This window comes from Lissotriton vulgaris, chromosome 4_1 (assembly GCF_964263255.1).
Source record: "Lissotriton vulgaris chromosome 4_1, aLisVul1.2, whole genome shotgun sequence".
Lineage (NCBI taxonomy): Eukaryota > Metazoa > Chordata > Amphibia > Caudata > Salamandridae > Lissotriton > Lissotriton vulgaris.
This window is the reverse complement of record NC_141691.1, coordinates 543351756-543374104: the sequence shown is the minus strand read 5'-3', so window position 1 is coordinate 543374104 and position 22349 is coordinate 543351756. Positions and strand designations below refer to the sequence as shown.

At 41.6% G+C, this 22349-nt stretch overlaps 1 protein-coding gene across 1 annotated transcript in view; it reads right to left on the bottom strand.

Annotated features, from left to right (window-relative positions):
- LOC147722214 (rho GTPase-activating protein 6-like) overlaps nt 1-22349 on the bottom strand; it is a 787911-nt gene that overhangs the window by 291914 nt on the left and 473648 nt on the right. Inside the window, exon 4 of the mRNA XM_086964682.1 lies at nt 17644-17706. Coding sequence (XP_086820808.1) covers nt 17644-17706 — 63 coding nt within the window. The remainder of the gene's footprint in view (nt 1-17643; nt 17707-22349) is intronic.

Here is a 22349-nt window from a genome sequence, read left to right as displayed (position 1 = left end):
ATTGCAGGGGGAGGAGATTTCTTGCTGAAAAAAAGCACCTCCATTTTGTCGGTATTGAGGGCAAGGTGATTGGCTGACATCCAGGTGCAAATATTGCCAAGGCAGTTTCTAAAGTTGGAAAAGAGGGAGTCAGAATGGTCTCTAAAGGAAAAAACAAGCTGAGTATCGTCAGCATAGGAGACCACCCTGACACCCCAGGACTCTACTACCTTGGCAAGAGGGGCCACATAGGCATTAAACAATAAAGGGCTTAAGGCAGAACCCTGGGGCACTCCGCATAGGAGGGGTTTGTCCTCAGATTCAAATGGGTGCATCGTATCCACTGCTTTGCATTACTTTCCTATTATTTCCAGCGCTAAACAAGTTTAGCACTTGAAGTTAATAGGTAAAAATTATTTTGTGCCACATTTGTGACACAATAATGGCTTACATCTTAGGAACTCTCCCCCAAGGTGTCTTTACACGTAAGAAGCTGGCAGTATAGTAGAATTTGACTGGTGCTGCAGAAACGCTCACTAAAAACTAGTAGGGCAGGCTTTCAAAGAAACTTCGAGAAAAATGCATTCCAATGTATGTCATGATAGCAACTTGATTATAAATGCTGACTCTCATAACCTACAAATGATATGGCATAAATTGTGGAAGCCTTATTGCATCTACAAGCGTAAGAAAAAAGTACAGCATTAATTGCACATCAATATTTACAGCCACATCCCATATAAAATAGGACAGGCATACTAAGCTACCCAATAACATCAATATTATGAAATAAATTTATATTGCCATTTCCAAGGCTTATTTCTTTTTTCACTTGTTTGAGCATCTACCATTATCAATTAATTCACTATACACATTTTCAAATGTGATAATGTTTAACTCTGTCTGAAGGCTATGTACATATCCATGTGGAATGATTCTAGATGGTGCTGCTAGTACATTTTAAAATGGTAGTATGTTTTCCCAATCATGCATTAAATGATTTAAGATGCAGTGTAGAAATGTGTAAATCAATTGGAAATCTAAGTTTGAAACGTATGCCCAGATGTGGTTCCTTTTTCTCACTGTACAAACTCACGTTAGAACTCAAGCTATCAAGGCCTAAAAATGGCAAAAGCAAACTAGGGCTAGGTCTTCCCTGAGACAGCGTATGCACTTTTGCTTGCAAGATATTTTGATAATTAAAAGGGGCTTGGAGCCCGCCCATTGTTTAGCGCTAGCTGACTGAATAATTACTTTACTAGTATCCTTCCACTGCTCAATCACGGAGATATATCAGCATTATTATTTTCACCCTCCAATCTTGTTGCTTGCACCAGTCTGCCTCCTGTCATTGTCGTTTGCCCCTATCATTATTGTAGCTTGGCTCCCTCTGCCCTCATATTGTTATTTGCACACCTTACTGTTGCTTTCCTTCCCTTCCAACCCCTCAAGCACGTTTTGCTTGCCTTCCCATCATTGTTCATAGCCCCCTTGCTTCTCCTATCACTGTTGCGTCCTTGTTGTCGTTGCTTGCCGTCTCCCGGTTTGTTGCTTGCTGCTGCTCACCTCCTGTTTTTGTTGCTTGCCCATCCCATTGTTATTGTTTTTCTCCTCGTCTCCAACTGTTATGGTTGTTTGCACACCTCCTGTCATTGTTGTTTGCTCCCCACCCTCCCCCAGCGTGACAATGTTGCTTGCCCTCCCGTTGTTTGCCCACCCATGAGTGTTGGTTGCCTTTCCATACTCCCCTCTTCCATTATTGTTGCTTCCCCCTGCTAGAAATAAAATTGTTATGACATGGCCAGAGCTGCTCACACCACAGCTCTTGCAGTGTCTCTGCCTCCTCCCTGCTGTCATTGCTGCTTCTTACTTCCATCCCATCAGATAAAAGTTCTATGATGCGGCAAGCACTAGCTGCATCGTAGTGCTTAGTTTTTAAATTGTTAACCATGTTGCACATCAGCCACCCTGCTGTACAGCGTGACTAACATACATTTACAAAGCCAATGGCTGTCATATAGGCGAGACCTACTGGCTTTTCCAATATCTTTTTTATTTTTGATGTAGTGTGGATAGGCCGTAGCAGTTGGATGTATGACGATTCAACGCAAACAAACATAACGCACACCATTACATCGCATTCCTCACATCGCACGCACCATTACATCGCACGCATTCACCAGGGCAACCATTACATCACACTCCACCTTGACACGCATGCAAAAGACTTTTTCATCGCACACAAATACCACGCATTGCATCACACCACAAAATTCTCCCTAACGGCCCGGACAAACACAGTACAACGCCATTAGAGTGCTTAACACAAAGTTTCAAGTACTTTGAAATATCGGGTTCATCGTTTAAAAAACTTTGTGACTGCTTTGCTAAATATCGTACATTATGTTTCACAAGTAAAGAGTGAAGCATCTAACACTATCTCTGAGAAGCAATCACTGCTCTAAAACTATTTGTAGTGCATCACCCTATAATGACACGGAATAATTCCCACTCTATGGAATGGCGTTTAAAATAAAGTTCGGCTAAGTGTCTTACAAATAGTAGACAAAAGTACCCCGAGGATCCGATCTTTAGGCTAAACTAGCACACCTTTCTTTACCGGTTAGCAAATAATTTTATTTAAAGATCAGTCACAACGAAGAATGCATTAGTTAAAACATGCTTATACCATGTGGGTGTGATTCTTAAAATTGTGCGCGTGTAAATGTAACGAGTCAAATAGTCTTTCGGCTCTCAAAAGTTTGCGCTATTAAACGCAACCTTTTGGGGCATTCACTAGCTCTTCTCAAGTATCTTCTCGTTTTTGATAGGTCTGTATACTTGCTCCTATCAAGGATAGCAGTAAATATCACTTTTGGGGTGGGACGGCGAACAGAACAGCAAAACAAGCATTGGCATAGCCAATAGGTCGCGCCTTTGGGACTTTATTAGTGTTTAGCCATGCAACGGTTGAAGTTGTTGCACCAAGGATATTGTGTTGCATAACTAAATACTTATAAGGTCCCAAAAGTGAGAGAGAAGGGCTGGAGCAGGCAAGAGAGAGAAGGGCTGAGACAAGGAAGAGAGAGAGAAGGGCTGAGGCAGGGAAGAGAGAGAGAATGGCTGAGGCAAAAAATAAAAGTTATAAAATGTATTCACAAAACAAAAATGTACAGTATACCACGGGAATGTATGTACAAATGTATGTACGAATCCCATCTCCACCCACCCACCCATGACCAGCCACCCATACACCCATCACCCAGCCACCCATCATGCATCCATCCATCATGCATCCATCCACTCATCATGCATCCATCCATCCATCCACCACCACTCATCCACCCGCCCATCCACCCATCATGCATCCATCCATCATGCATCCATCCACCCACCCATGATGTATCAATCCACCACCCATCCACCCACCCACCCATCATGCATCCATCCATCATGCATCCATCCATCCACCCACCCACCCACCCAGCCACCCATCATGCATGCATCCATCCATCATGCATCCATCCACCCATCATGCATCCATCCACCCATCATGCATCCATCCAACCATCCACCACCACCCATCCACCCATCATGCATCCATCATGCATCCATCCATCCATCCACCACCCAACAAACCACCCACCCAGCCACCCATCATGCATACATCCATCATCCATCCATCCATCCACCACCACCCATCCACCCACCCACCCACCCATCATGCATCCATCCATCACCCACCCACCCATCCATCCACCTATCATGCATGCATCCATCATGCATCCATCCACCCATCATGCATCCACCATCCATCCATCCACCCACCCACCATGCAGCACATAAAAAGTAGATGTAGCACTGTACGTTTTTTGGGTGTAGGCACGGGGAGACGTGATACGAGGCTTGAACCTTGGTTCCCAGCACCAAAGTCGGCAGCGCTAGCCGTCAGACCACATCCTCTCCCCTTTTGTGGCCCTGCATTCCCCACATATTTTCAACTTATTCCACGAAATGTCATCAACATAGCCATATCCTTATATCTCTGTATTATTTAGATTCCTTTTATATCTCCCCAATACTTTTAATCTACTGAAGGTCATCCACAACCCTCTTGATATTTTGCTTGTCTGTTTTCAAGTGTTTTCTGCAAGGCTGGTCACGTTGTCATCGCTAGATAGGAGGCTCGAACTTGCTGTAATGAAAAAACTTTTTATGATCATTAAACCGTGTCTGTACTTTCCCACACTTTGTCATCACTAAATTCAAGGCTCGAACCTTGTTTTCCAGCACCAAAGTCGGCAGCGCTAGCCTGCATTTTTCACATCTTGTGATCCTGCCTCCTGCATTCCCCACACATTTTGAACTTATTCCACGAAATTTCACGAGATTCCTTTTATACATGGCTTTTAGTGGGATGAAAATACTGGGGGGGTTCTCTCGAAGGGGTGTGGCCAGTGTAATTAGGGTCGTGGCTTTAAAGCACTAACGTTCAAAATCTGTGCTTAACATAGTGCCGCCCGACATGTATTTTGCTGTTTCTGTCATTGCATCCAGATATATGATACAACAAGTAACATCTACAAGTCAGGACTATTGGCTTTGTCAATGGTTATTAGTTGCATAAGATAAATAAGCTGCAACTATAGCTTGTTACATATAATGTTGAAAAAGATTCCACTTAAAGCCCTGGTGACCCTAACACAAAGTTGCTGCTCCTGCAGTTTCAAAAAGAGAAGGGAAATCCAGAGAGATAATAAATCTCCTGGCATGACGTAACTTCTCCACTAGTTGAGAAGTGAGTAGTGTGAGCAGGGCACATCTATATGCCTGCTGTCTCAAAACGGGTCTATCAGGCTCTAGCACCCTGGCGCTTTTTTCCGGACTGCAGTGACAGCAAACTGCTGTCTGCAGTCCGGAAAAAACCGGACCGCCTGTGCTAGGGTTCATGACAGAGCCCGATAGAGACCCGTTTCGAGGCCCCCTTCAGACCTGGCCCACTTAAAGCACTGCTTTTATATCTCCACAACCCTCTTTGATATTTTTCTGCGAGGCTGGAATGAAAAAACTTTCTTTGACCACATGGTATACATCGCTAGCGATGTATATGTCAATGCGATCCAATAGCATGCGTCCCGATAGCATGTGTTGCGATGCCGTCCGCGATGTAATAGTCGCGTTGCGATGGCATCGCAATGCAATCCATTCGTTGTAACGGGTGTTTCCCATAGCAGTTGGGCTGGGCATTACCTAACTACGCAGGACCAATACTTATTTGCATATGGTTAACCCTGTACGTAGAAACACGGCGATCAAAAACAAATGGAATAGAATATAGTCTAAAGTAAATAAAAAGTGGCTGACAATCTAAATATTTCACAAGTTTATTTTTTGGATGCATTTTTTTGTGGAATTAAATTATTTACATGGTCTTTGTAAATCTCCAACATTATAAATAAATTATGTATGAATAATATATAGCTGAAAAATACCAATATGCTGATATTTTGTTTTGCTGCAATTTGGTCAATATCTACCAAAACGAAGCCTCTTTACAGTCACACCCCATGCTGCAGAACATCCTGTTTCCCTAAAACTGCTACTTAAAGACCAAGGAGCTCTAATAAAGAATGTATTTACTAATTTAACTCACGAATGTGATAGGAGGAGAAGACATGCCGCAGATCAAGCACCTTTGGGATATTGCACTTTCATGTCAGCATGTAAGTAGATTTAGACATACTGAAACTGGAAGAGACCCCAAAACATGTTTCATCCTTTCATGTGTTAGTCTTAAACAAGTCCAGAGTTTTAAATCTGTAAATGTTCTTTTGAGACGTTCAGTCTATTAGAGTTATCATGTTTTAAAACCTGCTGACTCCTTCGGCATAACACAACACATAGGGAGGGTTTTTAGCTTTAGAAAATGTATTATTTATAGTGTATTTCGTTTAGCAATATTTATATTTAAATTTAAAACATTTGAAGTGGCTAAAGTAAGCTAAGCAATTGGCCCTTGCTATGTGCTGCGGGGGATGAAAGAAAAGTGTGAATGACACAATAATATACCTGGCTGAAAGTTCCAATAAGTATATTATAATTACATTTAAACAAAATTAAAAAATAGAGGGTCATTTAGGATGAGTCTTAACTATCTATTAATATGTTTTTTATTGCTTCTAGAGGTGCAACTTTGCTGTAAGACTTGAAAAGTGTTTAACTAAGAATATTACTTATTTTAACATACCTTGTATAATGAATTAACTTTGAATATATTCATAAAGCATACGCACAGAATATACACAGTTTGTAAAATGTGTTCATGTATATTTCCTCATATTTTACTGAAAATAAAAACAAGCTTCAAGCCAATACAATTTGGCCACATGGATCAAAAATCCATTTTCCATTCCTTAAATAGCGAATTTTAGGTAATCGTTATTGAAGGAATGCAAAATAGTATGTAAGAAAATATTGATTACTTAATTCCAATTCCTAAAAATTCACAATCACAATTATGTAATCGCTATTAGGGAATAGTAATCCATTCGTTCTTTAGGTGTAAATGGTTTTCCATGACCTAATTTGTGATTACCTAATTGGTAATAGCAAATTAGGTAATGCAAAACCAAGGCTGCCCTGGGGTCTAGCCCCCCCTCCCCACCGGAGAACCCCACCAAAAAATGTGCGCATGTAAAGCACACACATGCACTGGGACATGTGTGTGCTACATGACACTTGGAAAAATGCATTTTTGTGCATTTTTCGAAATGTGCACATGGTTAACATTGACTTGAAATCAATGGTAAAAGCATTTCCTAAATGCATAGTTCGCATTTAGAAAATGCTTGGCACATTTGCTAAGGGAAACGCAAATTGTGATTCCCCATTTGTAGTCGAAATTTTAGGTAATTACAATTTTTGTGATTACCTAAAATTGCGACTTCATAACGTTTCATACATCTTGAAAGGCTATTTTGCATTCGCAAATGGACAAAATTACTTATTCACACCATTTGCGAATGCAAAATTGTATGATATATGTGCAGAGCCGGACTGGCTACTGGGCGTTTTGGTGTGCTGCCGAGCTGGGGGCTGATTTCGTTGATGGGGACCTGTGTGTGCTTAAAACCATTTGTTTTGCTGTATATATTTAGGAGCACACGCAGGTCCCCATCAACGAACTCAGCCCTTACCCCACCATTATCTTTCCCATCTTATTGACCACTTACAAACCCATGCACCCATACACCTGCAAGCATTCCCAGACCAATATTATACACAAAGTTACTGATTCAACGCTACCTGTTACACATTCATGCCGATCTCTCACCCACATGCTAATTAGCTCTCACTTTGTTTACAGGCACTCAACTAATACTGTCAACCTCCTCAATGACCACTATCTCAACGTCCTCTTCATCACAAAGACCAGGTTCACTGCTGATTTTCATCCTCTTAGCAGCGTGCATAGCTGATGGATAATGTATCCATCACATACCCCACCCAAACAAACTTGTTGGCAATCATGGCATCACTTACAAACTTCAGATCTTCATCAATGTCCTTCCTCTAGCAATAGCGACTCCCCCTCCCCCCAGCGCCTTGAGACCCTAGCGGGTGAGTAGCGCGCTATACAAATGTGCTCATTGATTGATTGATTGAAAATGGTGTTGAATGTACAACATCCCACCACTCAAACACCTCCATGCATCATACTAGACTCCAGCTCATGTGCCAGTCACCCCTGTGGCCATATTCCTGTATGATTTTATCATTTTTCCTTCTTCTTTAACACTTACTATGGGGATTTAATCTCCAAGATACTCAAAACACCATAGGCCTTAGAGAATCCAATTTAAATCTCAATATCTCACTCAGCCTATTGCCCAAAGTCTCTTCAACCAATCACATCTCAGGCAATAATCTCTACCTCTTCCTATCTATGTCAACATCCATTGTCTGCCTCTCATCACAAACCATTGATTGGAGGTATCATTGATCATTTTGCTTTACCATTCAGCCTCACACCTAGCAAATGACTTTTCAAGGGAAAACCGAAACTCATATTCACATTATCCTTCAAAAACCACCCTAGAGAAAAACTATCCTTACTACACTCTTCCCTTAGCACATCAAGGTCCCTCTTCAACTTCCTCAATCCCACTGTCACACACTTTATTGACATCCATGTATTGATGCACCCCAAAGGGACCACTAAACTAAATGCCCCATGGTACACCAAGGATATGAATACATCTGAACTCACAATCTGGAAACTTGAAAAGACCTGGCATTCAACCAGGGAATTAATCCAAAACTACATCATGTTCGGACCACAAACCTTCCATTTTGTAAGCCAAATCAACCCACTGCTCTAAAGCAATTACTGAAGCAAAACCTAAAAGTGTCAGAATTTTTAAAACAGTCTGGCAAACTGCTATCGCTTTGCTACTTGATAACAGGCACACTCTTTTGAGAAAACATGAAAATAACAACTTCAATTATCAATAAGATAAATCAATCTGCAATAATATTGACCACTTCAGTCCCCATAACATCCATTTTTCCACTCCTCACATCCCACCTTGTAACATTTCCACTTCGACCTCAGTTCAACTCCTTACCACTAATGACTGAACTAACCTGACCCATACTCCTCAAAGATAGTGTCTGTGAAAACAACGTTTCCTATGAGAGGGAGAAACCAAGCCTTCAATGACAGGGATCTTCTTTATTTCACAGGTCAGTAATAATAATTAAGTAGTAGCAAACAGATTCTACTGCAGCTGAGTCACTGCCTCGCCAACTGCCTTACAGAATCTCTCCACCCCCACATTCCAGCAGGACATCTTAAAATTTCACTTAAAACCCAATCTTAAAATTTCACTTAAAACCCAACAAGAATACCATTTTAGATGTAAGTATATATTTATATACAACCTAAAATGCCACACTTCCCTAATATAATTTTATCAATTTCCCTGTTCCCCTATGTAAACATGGCTTCTCAATGAAAGTCACTCAACTGCTTGCCCTGCTAAAGAAAGTTAACAGACCAAAGTAACTATGTAATTACAGCATTTTGAACTACCTCCCTTACTAAACAAGACCCTTGAAAAAGGAGTAGCACTGCATGTTCAACATTACATAAACCAGTGCAACACACTACTACTACATCAGTCTTCTACCAAGGCTGCAAAACTGAAACTACTGCGCTCAAAATCATTAATGACCTTTTCCAAATCAAAGACAAGAGTGATCTCTGCATTTTAGGCTTTGATTTGTTTGAATTTTTACAAAACAATCAAACCAAGCACTGCTCAACTGTCCTCCCATGACTGTGCCTTTATGATACAGTTCTCAATTTAAATGTCCAATTGTAGTACTTCAAATCAGTCATGTCCCTGATAAATAGGGAAACCTTTTAGGAATCTAATCTCTCCCAAATTAATTTTTACATGGAGTCATTCTAAGTAATCTGGACATCAGACTCATTAAAAGGCTGATCAGACACAACTTTACTTGAGGAGAACCTTAGCAGTTAACATCCAAAACCTCAAATTCTGCCAACATTCCACTCAATCTGAATGTCCTCTGATAGAGTGAATTCAACCTTGATTTCAAACTAAAAAAACACATCAAGTACATCTTGCTCAATTCCAGCAAACTCTAATCAAACTTTGGTAAACCATGAGGCAATTTGGCAGCTCTACCAAACCCTCTTATGCTAACCTCCATAGTTTTGCTAACCTCCATAGTTTCTAAATGTGCCCAAGTCTCTCCTTCAGGGAACAATAAAAAAATCCAGACAGCTTGGTATCAAATTTAACTTTTTCTCAGGATAAAACCAAGCTCACTGGTCCAACTTCAACTATACGATGGCCATTCCATCTCAAGAATTTTATCTTTCTTAAAACCGAATACCGACTTCAACTACCCCCTCCCCGCCGACTGCTTAGCAGTAACCTCCTTACTCATCGTTCCCATTTGGACTATAATTATCAATGCTTCCCTTCTTCAAGAGTCCATACTTGACTCCCTGAAAAGCGGGCAAGTCATCCCCATCCTAAAAAAAACTCTGAATCCTGGAATTCCAGACAGCTTCAGACCAATTTCCAATATTCCCCTATTTGCTAAAGTTTTGGTGAAATGTGTGCAGCTAAAACTAAACCAACATATTACTAATTTCAACTTCCTTTACTGGGCATAGCACTGAAACTACTATTCTTCACATCGTAGATGATGCTCTCCAAGGCCTTGACCAAGGCAAAACCTGTCTCTTGACCTTTCTGGATCTTTCCTCGGCATTTGACACAGTCAACCACGAGAAACTTCTTGAACGCCTCAAACACAGGATGGGTTTAGAGGTACCGTCATCAAATGGTTTGGTTCCTTGCTCCTGAAATACCCCCAGAGATTCTTAGTCCACAGCAACCTATCTGCTGCCTCCCCGATATCTATCAGTGTCCCAAAAGGCTCTACTCTGTTCCCTACCCTCTTCAATCTCAACCTTGAACCTTTAGCTGACATTCTCTGCACGGGCAACATCTCCTTTCAGACGTACACATATGATACTCAGATCTACATCAAAATCTCTTCTGTTGAGGAAATTACCTATCTGAATGACACCCTGAAGCTGACTGTTCAATGGTTCGCTAACAACCAGCTCAAACTGAATGACAAAAAATGGAGTTCCTTCTCATCTTCCCCCCTAAAAACTCCAATGACATCCTGGAATTGATTAACTTGATCACAGCACTTAACTGCACACCGACCATAGTCGGTTCTGCTAAGTCTCTTGGTATAACCTTGGACAGCAACCTGAATAAGCATGAACACATCAACTTGATGGCCAAAACGGCCAGGCCCCACTTGAGCTACTTGAGAAAACTAAACCCTTCCTTGACCTAAAAACCACAGTCCAGGTGTTAGTTATCTCCAGAAATGAATACAGCTGCTCTACCCTATCTGGCCTACCAAAGGCTTCCACGGCCCCTCTGAAAGCTTGCCTCAACGCTGCAACTAGACTCTTGTCTGGCTCCATTTTTTTTTTACCACATTTCACCACATCTGAAGGCCTTGAACTGGCTTCCGCTTGAAGACAGAATCCTGCTCAAGTTGGCCTGTATCACACACAAAGCCTTGTACATGAACTCCCCAGCATATCTTGCCCAGAAACTCATTGGTATCTTGGGTTTAAGAAACTCTAGGTCCTCCAGAGACCGTGTGCTTCAGCCACCCCACTTCCGTAAAGAAAAAACGTATAACCGAGTGTTATCTGGAGCTGCACCAAGAATCTGGAACTCGCTACCATCATCCATCAGAAGAATTACTTCTCTGTCAATCTTCAAAAAGGAAGCTAAAACCTTCCTAATGAGCAGATTCCTCCAATAACTCCTTTGTCTTGCATACCACCTTTCGTCATGGCTTTTGTTTCTGTGAATAATTTCCTGTACTGCTTGGCCCTTTTCGTATACCAACTCTTACTCCTCCAAATGTTCCGCTGGTTCTCTCTGCCTTTTTGCTATCATATTTGTCCTCATATACAATTGCTGGTTTCATCTCTTTATCGCGGACATGTTGCTTTGCTGATTATGGTTTTGTACTGATTATTGTATTTAACACTGGCTTTTGTCCTAATTAATCAATTCCCTATCCCCATCCTAGTGTTTTGCCTGTGCCTAACCTGTACGCAACATGTTCTCCTCGTAAAGCACTCTGATACCCTAAGGGGTCATGTACGCGCTCTATAAAACCTCAAATAAAATAAAATAAGATTGAAAACCATCAACCCTTGTTCTTTCCCACATTAATGGATAATGCCTTGCTCATTGACTTCCCATTTATGACATTCATTCCACTTACGACAGAAGAATTGTTGACAAAATATTGAAGGCCGATATAGAGTATCAAAATATTGTGAAGGTGAGAATGCATAGATTTGCTATTATTAACTCTACCTCTGTTAGATCTGGTGGTCTCTAGTTGGCAGAGGTAGGTACCACTGTCAAAATAGGGGTCCTTGCGTCTAGTCAGGGAAAGGAGGATACACTCTTTAGATAACCCCTGCTCACAGCCTTGGTAGCTTGGCATGAGCATTCAGGCTTATCAAAGGCAATGTGTAAAGTAATTGTACCAACACTCACAGTAACACAGTGAAAACACCACAAACTGACTCCACAACAGTTTAGAAAAATAAAGGTATTTAATCTAAACTACACAAGACCAAAACAACAGAAGTCCAGAATACACAGTTCAAGAATATGGTTTCAAATGAGTTCTTAAGGTTGTGTTAAAATAATTCACAGTTGCGTCATGTTTTAGCCAACACTACCATTAGATGAGACAAAAGTTCCAGGGGAAAGCTGTAGCGATGAAAAGCAAGCAATGCGTCACTCCTGAGACCCTAGTAAGGCGATGCGACAACCCTGCTGGACACAGCAGGTGTGTTGAGATGACATCGGTCTGTATGGGGAGGGATGCGAAACCTTGTGTGGATTCTGGTGCACAGGTTTCGGTGGAAGCGGCTCGCAAAAGATACAATGCGACGATCTTCGGGGCGGCGATGATCTCCGGTGCGGCGATGATGCGCGGCTCAGCGTCGATCTTCTCCTCTCGCGGCCCCTCCATGCGATAGCTCTGTGACGACTCTGGAAGCTGCAATAGGCACTGCGACGATCTCAGCCTTCGTAGCGGCGGGAATTTGCTCGCACTGACGGGGATGCGCTCCGCAAGCGACGATGCATTAAAACTTGCAGAAAGTCTTGAAAATCTTGGTTTCCAGCTTCCCAACACAGGTACAACTTCCAGAGGCACCGCAACTGACCCAAGCACTCTAGGAAGGACTCAGCAGAGTTCAAGGAAGCTGGGGGGGGAGGGGGGAGTCCTTTTGTTCCTGAGACTTCTTAACACACAGCCAGCTCTTCTTCAGGCCCTTGGAGATTCCTTCAAGCAAGGGGACACAGCACAAAGCAAAGCCCTTCCCTTCTCCTTGGCAGAAAAGCAACTGCAGGTCAGTCCAGCAAAGCAACAGCAGGACAATCTTCCTTATTCAGTCTTCCAGCTTTCTCCTTGGCAGAGGTTCCTTCTTGATTCCAGGATGATCTAAAGTTCAGTGGTCTGGGGTCCTGTACTTATATCCCAAAAATCTTTGTTCCCTTTGTGCAGGAGGGCTCCGAACCCAGTCTGAACCAGTTCTGGGTGTTCCTTAAGCACTTTGTTTTCCTGGCTTCTCCTTTCCTTTCAGAGAGAGGGGCAGGGTCGTCAGCCGCCCAGCCGGAGGTGGAGCTAGCATTGTGGAGGGAAAGCACAGCCCTAAAGCACTTTGTTGAGATGATTCCTTCTCTCCTTTCACAGTGCAGGGCAGAGACATCAGACGAGCAACATGGGGTGGAGCCAGCACTGTGGGGGGCAGGCACAGTCCTATTCAGGTCCCAGGTGCAACTCATACCACCACTCATGATGCAGATGGAGCTTTCAGCCCAGGGATGGCCCACTCAGCCTCTGGGAGCCACTCAGCTCCTGTCACTCACAAACCAGACAGTCAATTCACAAACAGGCCAAGGCACACAGAAAGGTCAGACAAGATAACAGCCACTTTCTAAAAATGCTGTTCTCAAACACAGTGTTTAAAAATCACCGTTCCTAAATGATGTGTTATTAAATTCTGAGTTCAGGGATACCAGACTTTTACGCCCTATCTTGCTCCTATGGGAAGATATGCAGGTAGCCACTGTAGACAGCATTCCCCATGATAGCCTATGGGCAAGATAGCCTTACAATAGTGAAAAACAAAAATGGCTGTAATTCACTACCAGTTTAAACAAAAACAATGGCTCCTGTGGGAAAATACTGAACTACTTATAATATTATAAATGCACAATGGCAATATGGGTGATATAAAGGAGACGAAAGGCAAGTAAGTGGTATATGCACAAGAAGAATATATTAAATACCGGAAAAAAGGAGAGGGAGGGAATACATATAAACAAATTACACACTTATATTCATCTATACAATTTCAAAACAGTGTAACCGTGTCCCAAGTGAATAGTTTCTAACAAAAAACCTAAACATATTACAAACATTTAGAACAAAAATGACATGAAATTCTTTGACATAGATTCGTTTTTTAGTTTTTTGCAAAGGGAAAAGAAGCGACCCATGTATTAATTTTCAGATAAATACAAAAAAGTTGCCCAATTACGACAACTTATTTTCAAACGGTCTGCTTCTTCCAAGAGTTGTCGACGACGTTTCGACCTTATAGGGATAGAAGGTCTCTTCAGGACTAAGTGGGTATGGGGCACCTGCTCGATTATAACTGCAGTCCGTGCATGTTGATAGTGTCACCGTGAGGAAGGTGAATAAAGACAACTTACAGAGATCCCGGCTGGGACCCCTGTAGTGACTAGATGTACCGTGAATAGGGAGCGCAGTCTCACGGTCTGTTCCGGTCTGCGACTTTAGTTAAGAGTTGCCTCCAAGCACCAATTGGTGCTGCAGATGGGGCGATTTCTTTAAAAACAATGCGGGCAACTTGTTTCAGGGACCAGTTACTGTTGGCTCTTGGAATAGATGTGTGGCTTCGGACAATCCCGAGGGTACAACCGGCGTCTGCACAGTGGCAGGAATGGCCGAACGAGTACGCGAAGTGCGTTAGAGTACCAGGATAGGCTATGCCCTTCGCGTAGTCATCTATGTCAAAAAATGTCATGTCATTTTTGTTCTAAATGTTTGTAATATGTTTAGGTTTTTTGTTAGAAACTATTCACTTGGAACACGATTACACTGTTTTGAAATTGTATAGATGTATATGGGTGTGAAATTTGTTTATATGTATACCCTCCGTCTCCTTTTTTCCGGTATTTAATATATTCTTCTTGTGCATATACCACTTACTTGCCTTTCGTCTCCTTTATATCACCCATATTGCCATTGTGCATTTATAATATTATAAGTAGTTCAGTATTTACCCACAGGAGCCATTGTTTTTGTTTAAATACCTTGCCCAGGCAGCGAGTAGGGTTCCCCTGTCAATTGTAGTAGTAATTCACTACCAGAGCATGTCACCCACACTAGTGCATGCTCTACTTCTCACATACACTGTACCCTGCCCAGAGGGGTACCTTGGGCCTTCCATAGGGGTTTTGAATGTGTACAGAAAGGGAAGGGTTAGGCCTGGTCAGTGGGGACACTGGCCAGGTTGACATGGCAGTTCACAGAGTGCACACAGGCACTGTGGTGCCAGGCTTGAGACACCATTTTAGGGCTACTCCTGTGGCAAAGATCCATTGACAGAGAAAGGTTTGTAACTTCAAGTTCTCTAAGTAAATTTAAGGTAATATCATTTGTGGAAATTTATGAGAGATTTCCTCACTGGCAAACCATATCTCTTCCTTTTCCTCACTCTGCTCCTTTCATCCTGGAATCCTCGGACTGGCCCTTTTGGTGGCACAGTCCCATATCCACCAGAAATTTGAGTTGTAATATGAATGATTTGGGTGTACATTTACAAACATAACTATATTTCACATACCTGTAGAACTCTTTTGACTGTGTGAATGATTAGAGGTGGTGCATGGGCCTCAGAAATTAATTTTATCCAGTGTTTCTCTATTCCTGTTCTCTTCTCTGCTAGTTCAACAGGGCCTGATTCTGAAGAGAGCGCAATTTGAATGAAAGGTATGAATACGCCATATTTACAAACCAGTTGCGTAAAGTTAGCTTCGGTAACTAGAGATATGAAAATATGTATCCGCATTTACTCACGATTGCTTTGTTAGATATAGAGAGCACATAAAGAGTGTGGGCTAATATAGAAATGTGTGGAAATGTTTAGAAATGTTAGATGTGTTAATCAGGTTCCATGTTATGTAGCTGCTAAATGAAGAAGGATGTAATGTGCAAAATGAAGAAACGTGCAGACCACATGGCACTGTATAAGAACGAAATGTATAATTGCATCTTTCATGTAATATAGATTCAATATTATTCAATGATTTCTGCTTATATGTTAAAGGTTATGTTTTATAGAAGTGTTTCGTATAACCAAAGTGTGGTGTGTTAGCATATTATTTTAAGTTTAGAAATAATGGTTCACAGGGTGCAGGCTACTGCACGTAATTTAGTAGGCCTGGAGAAATAAAGTGTCTTCTTTGATCTGCACATGTTAGTTAAAAGTCAAGCCTCGTTAAAATAAATTGCCAATGCTGGTCGAAGTTTTATGGCCTAGCCTGATAAGGGGAGCCTGGAATTTGGGGCCCTGCTTCGAAGTATCTGTTTGCAGGTGCGAGGGGGGTACCAATCAAGAGCTTGATGAATAGAGCTCTGTTCGAGGAGATAGGCTCGGGTCCGGAGGAGTCTACTGGAATGTCATGGGGGTACCAGCATGCTGGAGACAGAGCCTGGGAAGCAAGGTCAACTTTAACAGACGGACCAAAGAAGCGAAACTATGGAAAAAACCAGAATCGAGACCACGTGAATTGTGTACGTGGTGGGCGTCTCAGAGGGGCGTTCCACCCATACTGTGTTTCTGTATTAGGGACAGCGCCCTGGGGAGGAGGTAGAGCAGATGGCCTGAGGACCCTTAGAGAGCGGATGGGTAGGCAGAAAGGGTACTGCTACCATGCATAGGTTTTCATCTAAGACTAAGAGAGAGTGATTGAACTTCTTTGGAAGTCAACACGGCTGACACCTTTTTAGGTAAAGTACTTGCTAAGTAGGGATGTCATCTAGTCTAGTGTAGGGTCAGTCTAACCTGATTTGTTTTCTTTTCTGTAAATGACGCTCAAGCTTCATCTTGTGTCGATGATAACTTACTGATTTTTGAATTAGTCTTGATGGTTTTCTTCTGTCGATTAAGATCTCTCAGAGAGTTCATGTTCATCTTATTACCTGTGTATCTTTTGAATCTTATATTGAGATGTTTGTACCTGCAACTAATTTTGGCTTCATAATAAATCTTTAAATGTATCCGTAGTAAGTGGTTCTTTAGAGTTGTGTCAGTTTTGGGGCTGGTTTGACCTATGTAGGGTTTGCCTTTTACTCAATGACAGACAACAATCGATCCAAACGATTTAAGTGAGATAGGAGTTAGGGTGATCTGATAATTAATCAAAAATCTCACTTTCCCAATTCCTAGTGCTTATGTCACTGATCTATGTAGCAAGGATCCTGTGTCTCAGGTGGGGCCTCTGGCCTATCTTCTTGAAATCCAATCCTACCTAAAGATACAACTGGAGCTTATAGACCTATAAATTCCAGGCTCAGACGCAGTGAAAGTCATAGTTGCCCGAGGGGCATCTCCTTACAGATACTGTTCAGGGAAACTTGAAATGAGAGCCAAAGTATTCATAAACACCATGAGCTACATCTAGTCACAGAAACAAAAATAATATCCTATTTGTTGTTAGATGATTAGATGCAAGGGCACAATAAGGCAAGTGACAAATACATATGAATAAGAAGAAACCTGATAATAATGTTGTTTTAAGGTGCTTCATATCGGTTTTGCCACATATATGTGCTATTTAAACATGCCTTATTAACAAATTTCATGGCCCTTAATGTATTTATCTAGAATATTTCAAGCTCAATAACAAAGGAGGTGAAAACCAAAGTTAACATTGAATGCTTGAATGGAAGTGCAACCATTCTTACCTTTCTTCTCTTTAGAAAAGCTGTCCAGCTTCCTCCTTAAAGATTTCCTCCGCTTTGGTCCACCTAACGGTAAAAAAAAGAAAAAGGAGAACAGGTAGTCAGAAATGTTCTTTAAGTTATGCATGTAGTGAGTCACATGTGAGCAAATACTGAAGACTTTCTCACCTGCATCTAATACAAAAATGATCTGCTGTACTACAGGGATCTCAGAAGAATGTGGACTTCCTTCATTAAACTTTTATATAAAGTTGGCCTCTTGGCTCATTGATTAAGAGCGTCGTTGTCCGACAGGAAAAAACGATATGCATCCATTTATTTTATCACAAATGTTGAGAAAAGGATTCAATTGGCCATTGGTTTGGCAGTGACAGACTATGTGGTACTGTCATACATTTATTGGATGCAACACAAACAGTAACTTGCTATTATATGCATATTTCAGCGTCCCTGTTAGTAAATAGTGGTACTAATTGGTAAATTAGGATCCTAACACTAAAATCATTTAACCTTAGGCTAGAACATTAGGTTCCTAACTATTGTGCATCAATTATAGGAAAGAATGTGTCAAACCCCATTCAGGAAGATTACAAAGAACAGTCAGGAGCTACTGGACCACAGCTGTGGTGATGGAGATTATTTGTCTTTGGTATCACGAGGTCCATTCAACTATGGCTTTGCAAAACTGGGTCATACACATCCTTTCCATACTTCAATCTCAGAGTAGCAAAGGATGAGCCATCAAAGGCTTATGTTGTGGCTTGTCCGTGGAATATCCCTGATAGATATCCCACCAGTGATGCTGCAAGGGCACCTAGACAACCGGATGGAATGTTGGGGAAGAAGTGTGACAGCTGTTGATGGAGAAGGAAGCATAAGGACTGTGTCTCTGTTGATAGATTAATGACTTTAACTCATCCTGCCGTCCATTGTCAGATCGTATCAGTTTCTCAGTGAGGTAGTAAAGGACTAAAGATTCAGAACAGTCAAACAACAGACACAATAGTTCACTGTCCAGCCCAGTGCTTGTCTCAATAAAAAATTAACGACTTTAATAATACAACAAACCATAGTACTATGCACTGATGAGGTTCTGTAGTACACTACTGGGTTCCAGTCTGTTTCTACAGCTCTCACACCAAATATGGGGATTTAGTAGTAATGAAATGTATCCTAGGCATGAGCGCTTTATTGGGCTTTGGAGAACAGTGATTCTGCTTGGTAAGCTGTAGGTCAGTTTATTAAGTATCTTGAGCAGAGAGTTCATGCTAGCAATCATTCCTAATCCAAAACTAACAATATTATCTTTCTCCAAGACAGATTCAATTCTCTTAGATTCTCACTTCAGGCCTCCTGGAGATTTGGTATGGCTATGAGATTGGTGGTGTCCCCTTTGCTATCGCACATCAAATGCCTCAGCCAGTGGGTGTGGGCTTGCAGATTGCAGCCCTATCTTTTGGATATTCAAGCTAAGGAAGAAGACTATAGTGTGCCTCAGTAGCTGGCACAGGTCTGCAATAGTTGCAGGCTCCTGGTCAGTGAGGAACCTCTGTTATGGTGATGCTATTGGACGGTGCAGGATTCATATCATGATGAACAGGGGCTCTCTGGTCACATTGCTATTATAGATGGTAGGCTGTGACTTGGGGTTGTAGATACTTCCAACAGTTCACCCAATGAACCATGCATGGAGGCTGGATGACACTTCTTCTTCTGGGTGCTCCACACTATGAGAACTGGAATATGTTTCTCCTGCAGAATCTCTCATCCTGAATGGCCAGCCATACCCCTTACATCTCTGACGAGACAGACACACTTCTAGGCATTTGGCAAAACCACAGCTCTCTAGCAGGTTGTGAAGACTTCAGGTGATGTCCCCACATGTCTGAGGACAGACAGCATCCCTGGATCACAGCAGCTTTTGAGGACTCTGTGGAACACGTCAGTCCTTGATCAAGAAGAATATGGAACTGTAAAAAAGTAGGATGGTGTTGAAATGGGCTTCTGCTGTATCTCTTCATCACAATGCATGTGTAAGTTCTAGGAATGTTTTCCAGTCGGTGGCTGGCTATAGAATGTTGCTAGGGGCTTGAAGATCACCTGTAGACAGAGCCAGTTGGGTGGCTGAGCTATCTTTCCTTACTACTTACAAATAAATATTTCTCTTATAGTTACAAGGCCTCTTCTCATCTTTAAAGAAGAAACACACTTTTCAACAGATGGCTTCATACCAAAATTTCACACAGATTATGTTGATCTACGGTTAAAAACTCAGGAATTTCAAGATGACTTGGGGAGGGTCCTTTACAAAATTAATTTACTGATTGCAGTGCAGACACAGTCTTTGTGAAAATTGATGGATGTCACACTAGGCTGTGATGATGCTGGCTCTAGGCAGAAGTATTCATACCATGATCACAATGATAAGTGAAGACTCAGCACCTGGCTGTTAGGAATGGTAAACATTGTTTACCATGCATGCAAGACAAATCATGCCATTACAACGCCATTGTGACAACGACCGCATTGTTACATTGCGTATCATTACAACGCAAATCCGAACAACTACTTACATTGTAGGAGGAAGAAGGTGTTGGATTTAAAATCCAGCACCTTCCTTACTGTTGCACAGACTGGAGTTGGAATAGTAAATGATACTATTTTAACATCCAACCCTCCCTACAGTAAGTCGTTGTCCCGACTTGCGTTGTAAAGGTATGCGATGTAACAACGCGGTCGTTTTAATGACCTTGTTGTAATGACATGCGTTGTAAAAGCATGCGGACTAACGTGCCATATTCATTATAAACCATCCTGTTGTAGCATTAATGGAAAGACAAAAGGGATAGGCTCTACCTAGAAACATCCCTACCTCTTACAGCACAATCTAATGGCTCGCCCTCTTTCCCACCATCAACCAAATGTCAGGGGTCAGGAAGGACTCATCAGCAATCCACTGCTAAAAGGTCCTCACTTGATTTCTGAGGGTAGTCTTGCTGCCATTCTCTCACACTTCAGTGTTGAGATCTTGTCCCTTCAGCTCCATGAATGCAAGTAATATAAATCCAATGTCCATCATTTGCGATGTCAAATCAAGGACAATCCAATATGGTTCCCTCTGTTCTCAGCAATCATTATCTCACAATTACATGGAGTCTTACTACCAAGCATATTACACACACACACTCTACGTACACACACATGATGGCACCGCACGTGTCTGGATGTCACTCATAACAGGAACTTTAAACAAGTAAGGCAGTACGCACCACACTTCACCTGAACCAGGAATAAGTCTGGTTGACTAATGTGCTGCGATGTGTGCCAATCGAGGTCCTAGAACTGTTTTTAGCCCTTAAAATCATCATGGACAGGCCTAGACCTCAGGAGATACATGCAGTTGGGTCACTCACGGTAAGGGTACATACAAGCTTACCCTGAAGGGGACTCTCCAAAAAGAATAAAAGGACATAAGACTCATATGAAGTGCTTTTGACTTGCAATACTGGAAAAAACAAACACAAAATAAAGTAATTGACATGCCATAGATATTGAATTCTCCAAGGAATATCCATCAGTGGATGATTTCCCATCCAATACCTTCACCTCCATGTTGATCTTTCTCCTTGATTATCTTTTTACTGGTTGGCTGATTCGGAAGGCATTATAATGTGGTGATAGAATTCTGTGTTCTGTGCTATACACAAAATACTAGACTTTCCAAGTGCAAAAACTACTTGCTGTTTGCCTGTCCACTTTTTCACAGTCCTCACTGCTAAAAATAAGAGCAGACTCTACCCTTTTTTTGTATCCCTGCTGTTGACAACTTTAATGTTATAAAACCCCATTTAACAACTGCTATTATTTCCAATAACTGGGAGATTATACCCAGCTTCTAATGGCTTTTGATTTCAGGTTCATTGGTAGCCATTATCATATCTTACTTATGACTGAGTTCATTTATATAGAAGATGTTTTAGATAACACAGGCATGTTTTGATTTGGTGGTGATGTAAAGTGCATGCATTGAACTCACTTTTGGGATGTGACTCACTTTCAGTAGGTTCTCACTGCAGTTCTCAGTGTGAATGCTTGTGTGCTAGGGTGCTAGCCCAACATCAGAAAGGTGAATTCCGACAAGGCCGACTCAGTCTTACATCCTTTTGAAGTTGGTACATTGAGAAATAAACAACTGGATAATAGTGGCATCTGTTATTTATAGCACTTAGAAATGGCAGAAGTGCTCTATAAAAGATTGTATAGAACGCCGGCTAATACTAATATTATTGTTATCAGCACCATTTCAGTTATTTGTAGATATTTGCTAAGATTGGGAAATCAAGAACAAGGACAGATTTATATAATACCGATGCTAAAACAGAAGGGGCAGGGGTATGGGTTTCCATTCAGTATGAGCACTGGAACATTCTCTAGCCAGCTGTGATTAATGGAAATAGACAGATAAGTGATTAATAATAAAATTGCGCTTTTCACTTTCCTCTATGTACCTGCTCTTTTACAATACTCTTTCAGCTAGATTCATCAAAGTCCCGTTTTGCGAGTCAGTAATAGCGATTATTAAGGAATCTCTATTACAAAATCGCAAAACGGAATTCATGTACAAATCGCATTTTATTTTGTGATTCCTACTGCTTCCTTATTTGCGATTAGCTAATTGCTAATCGCAAATAAAGAATAACTCCCCATTC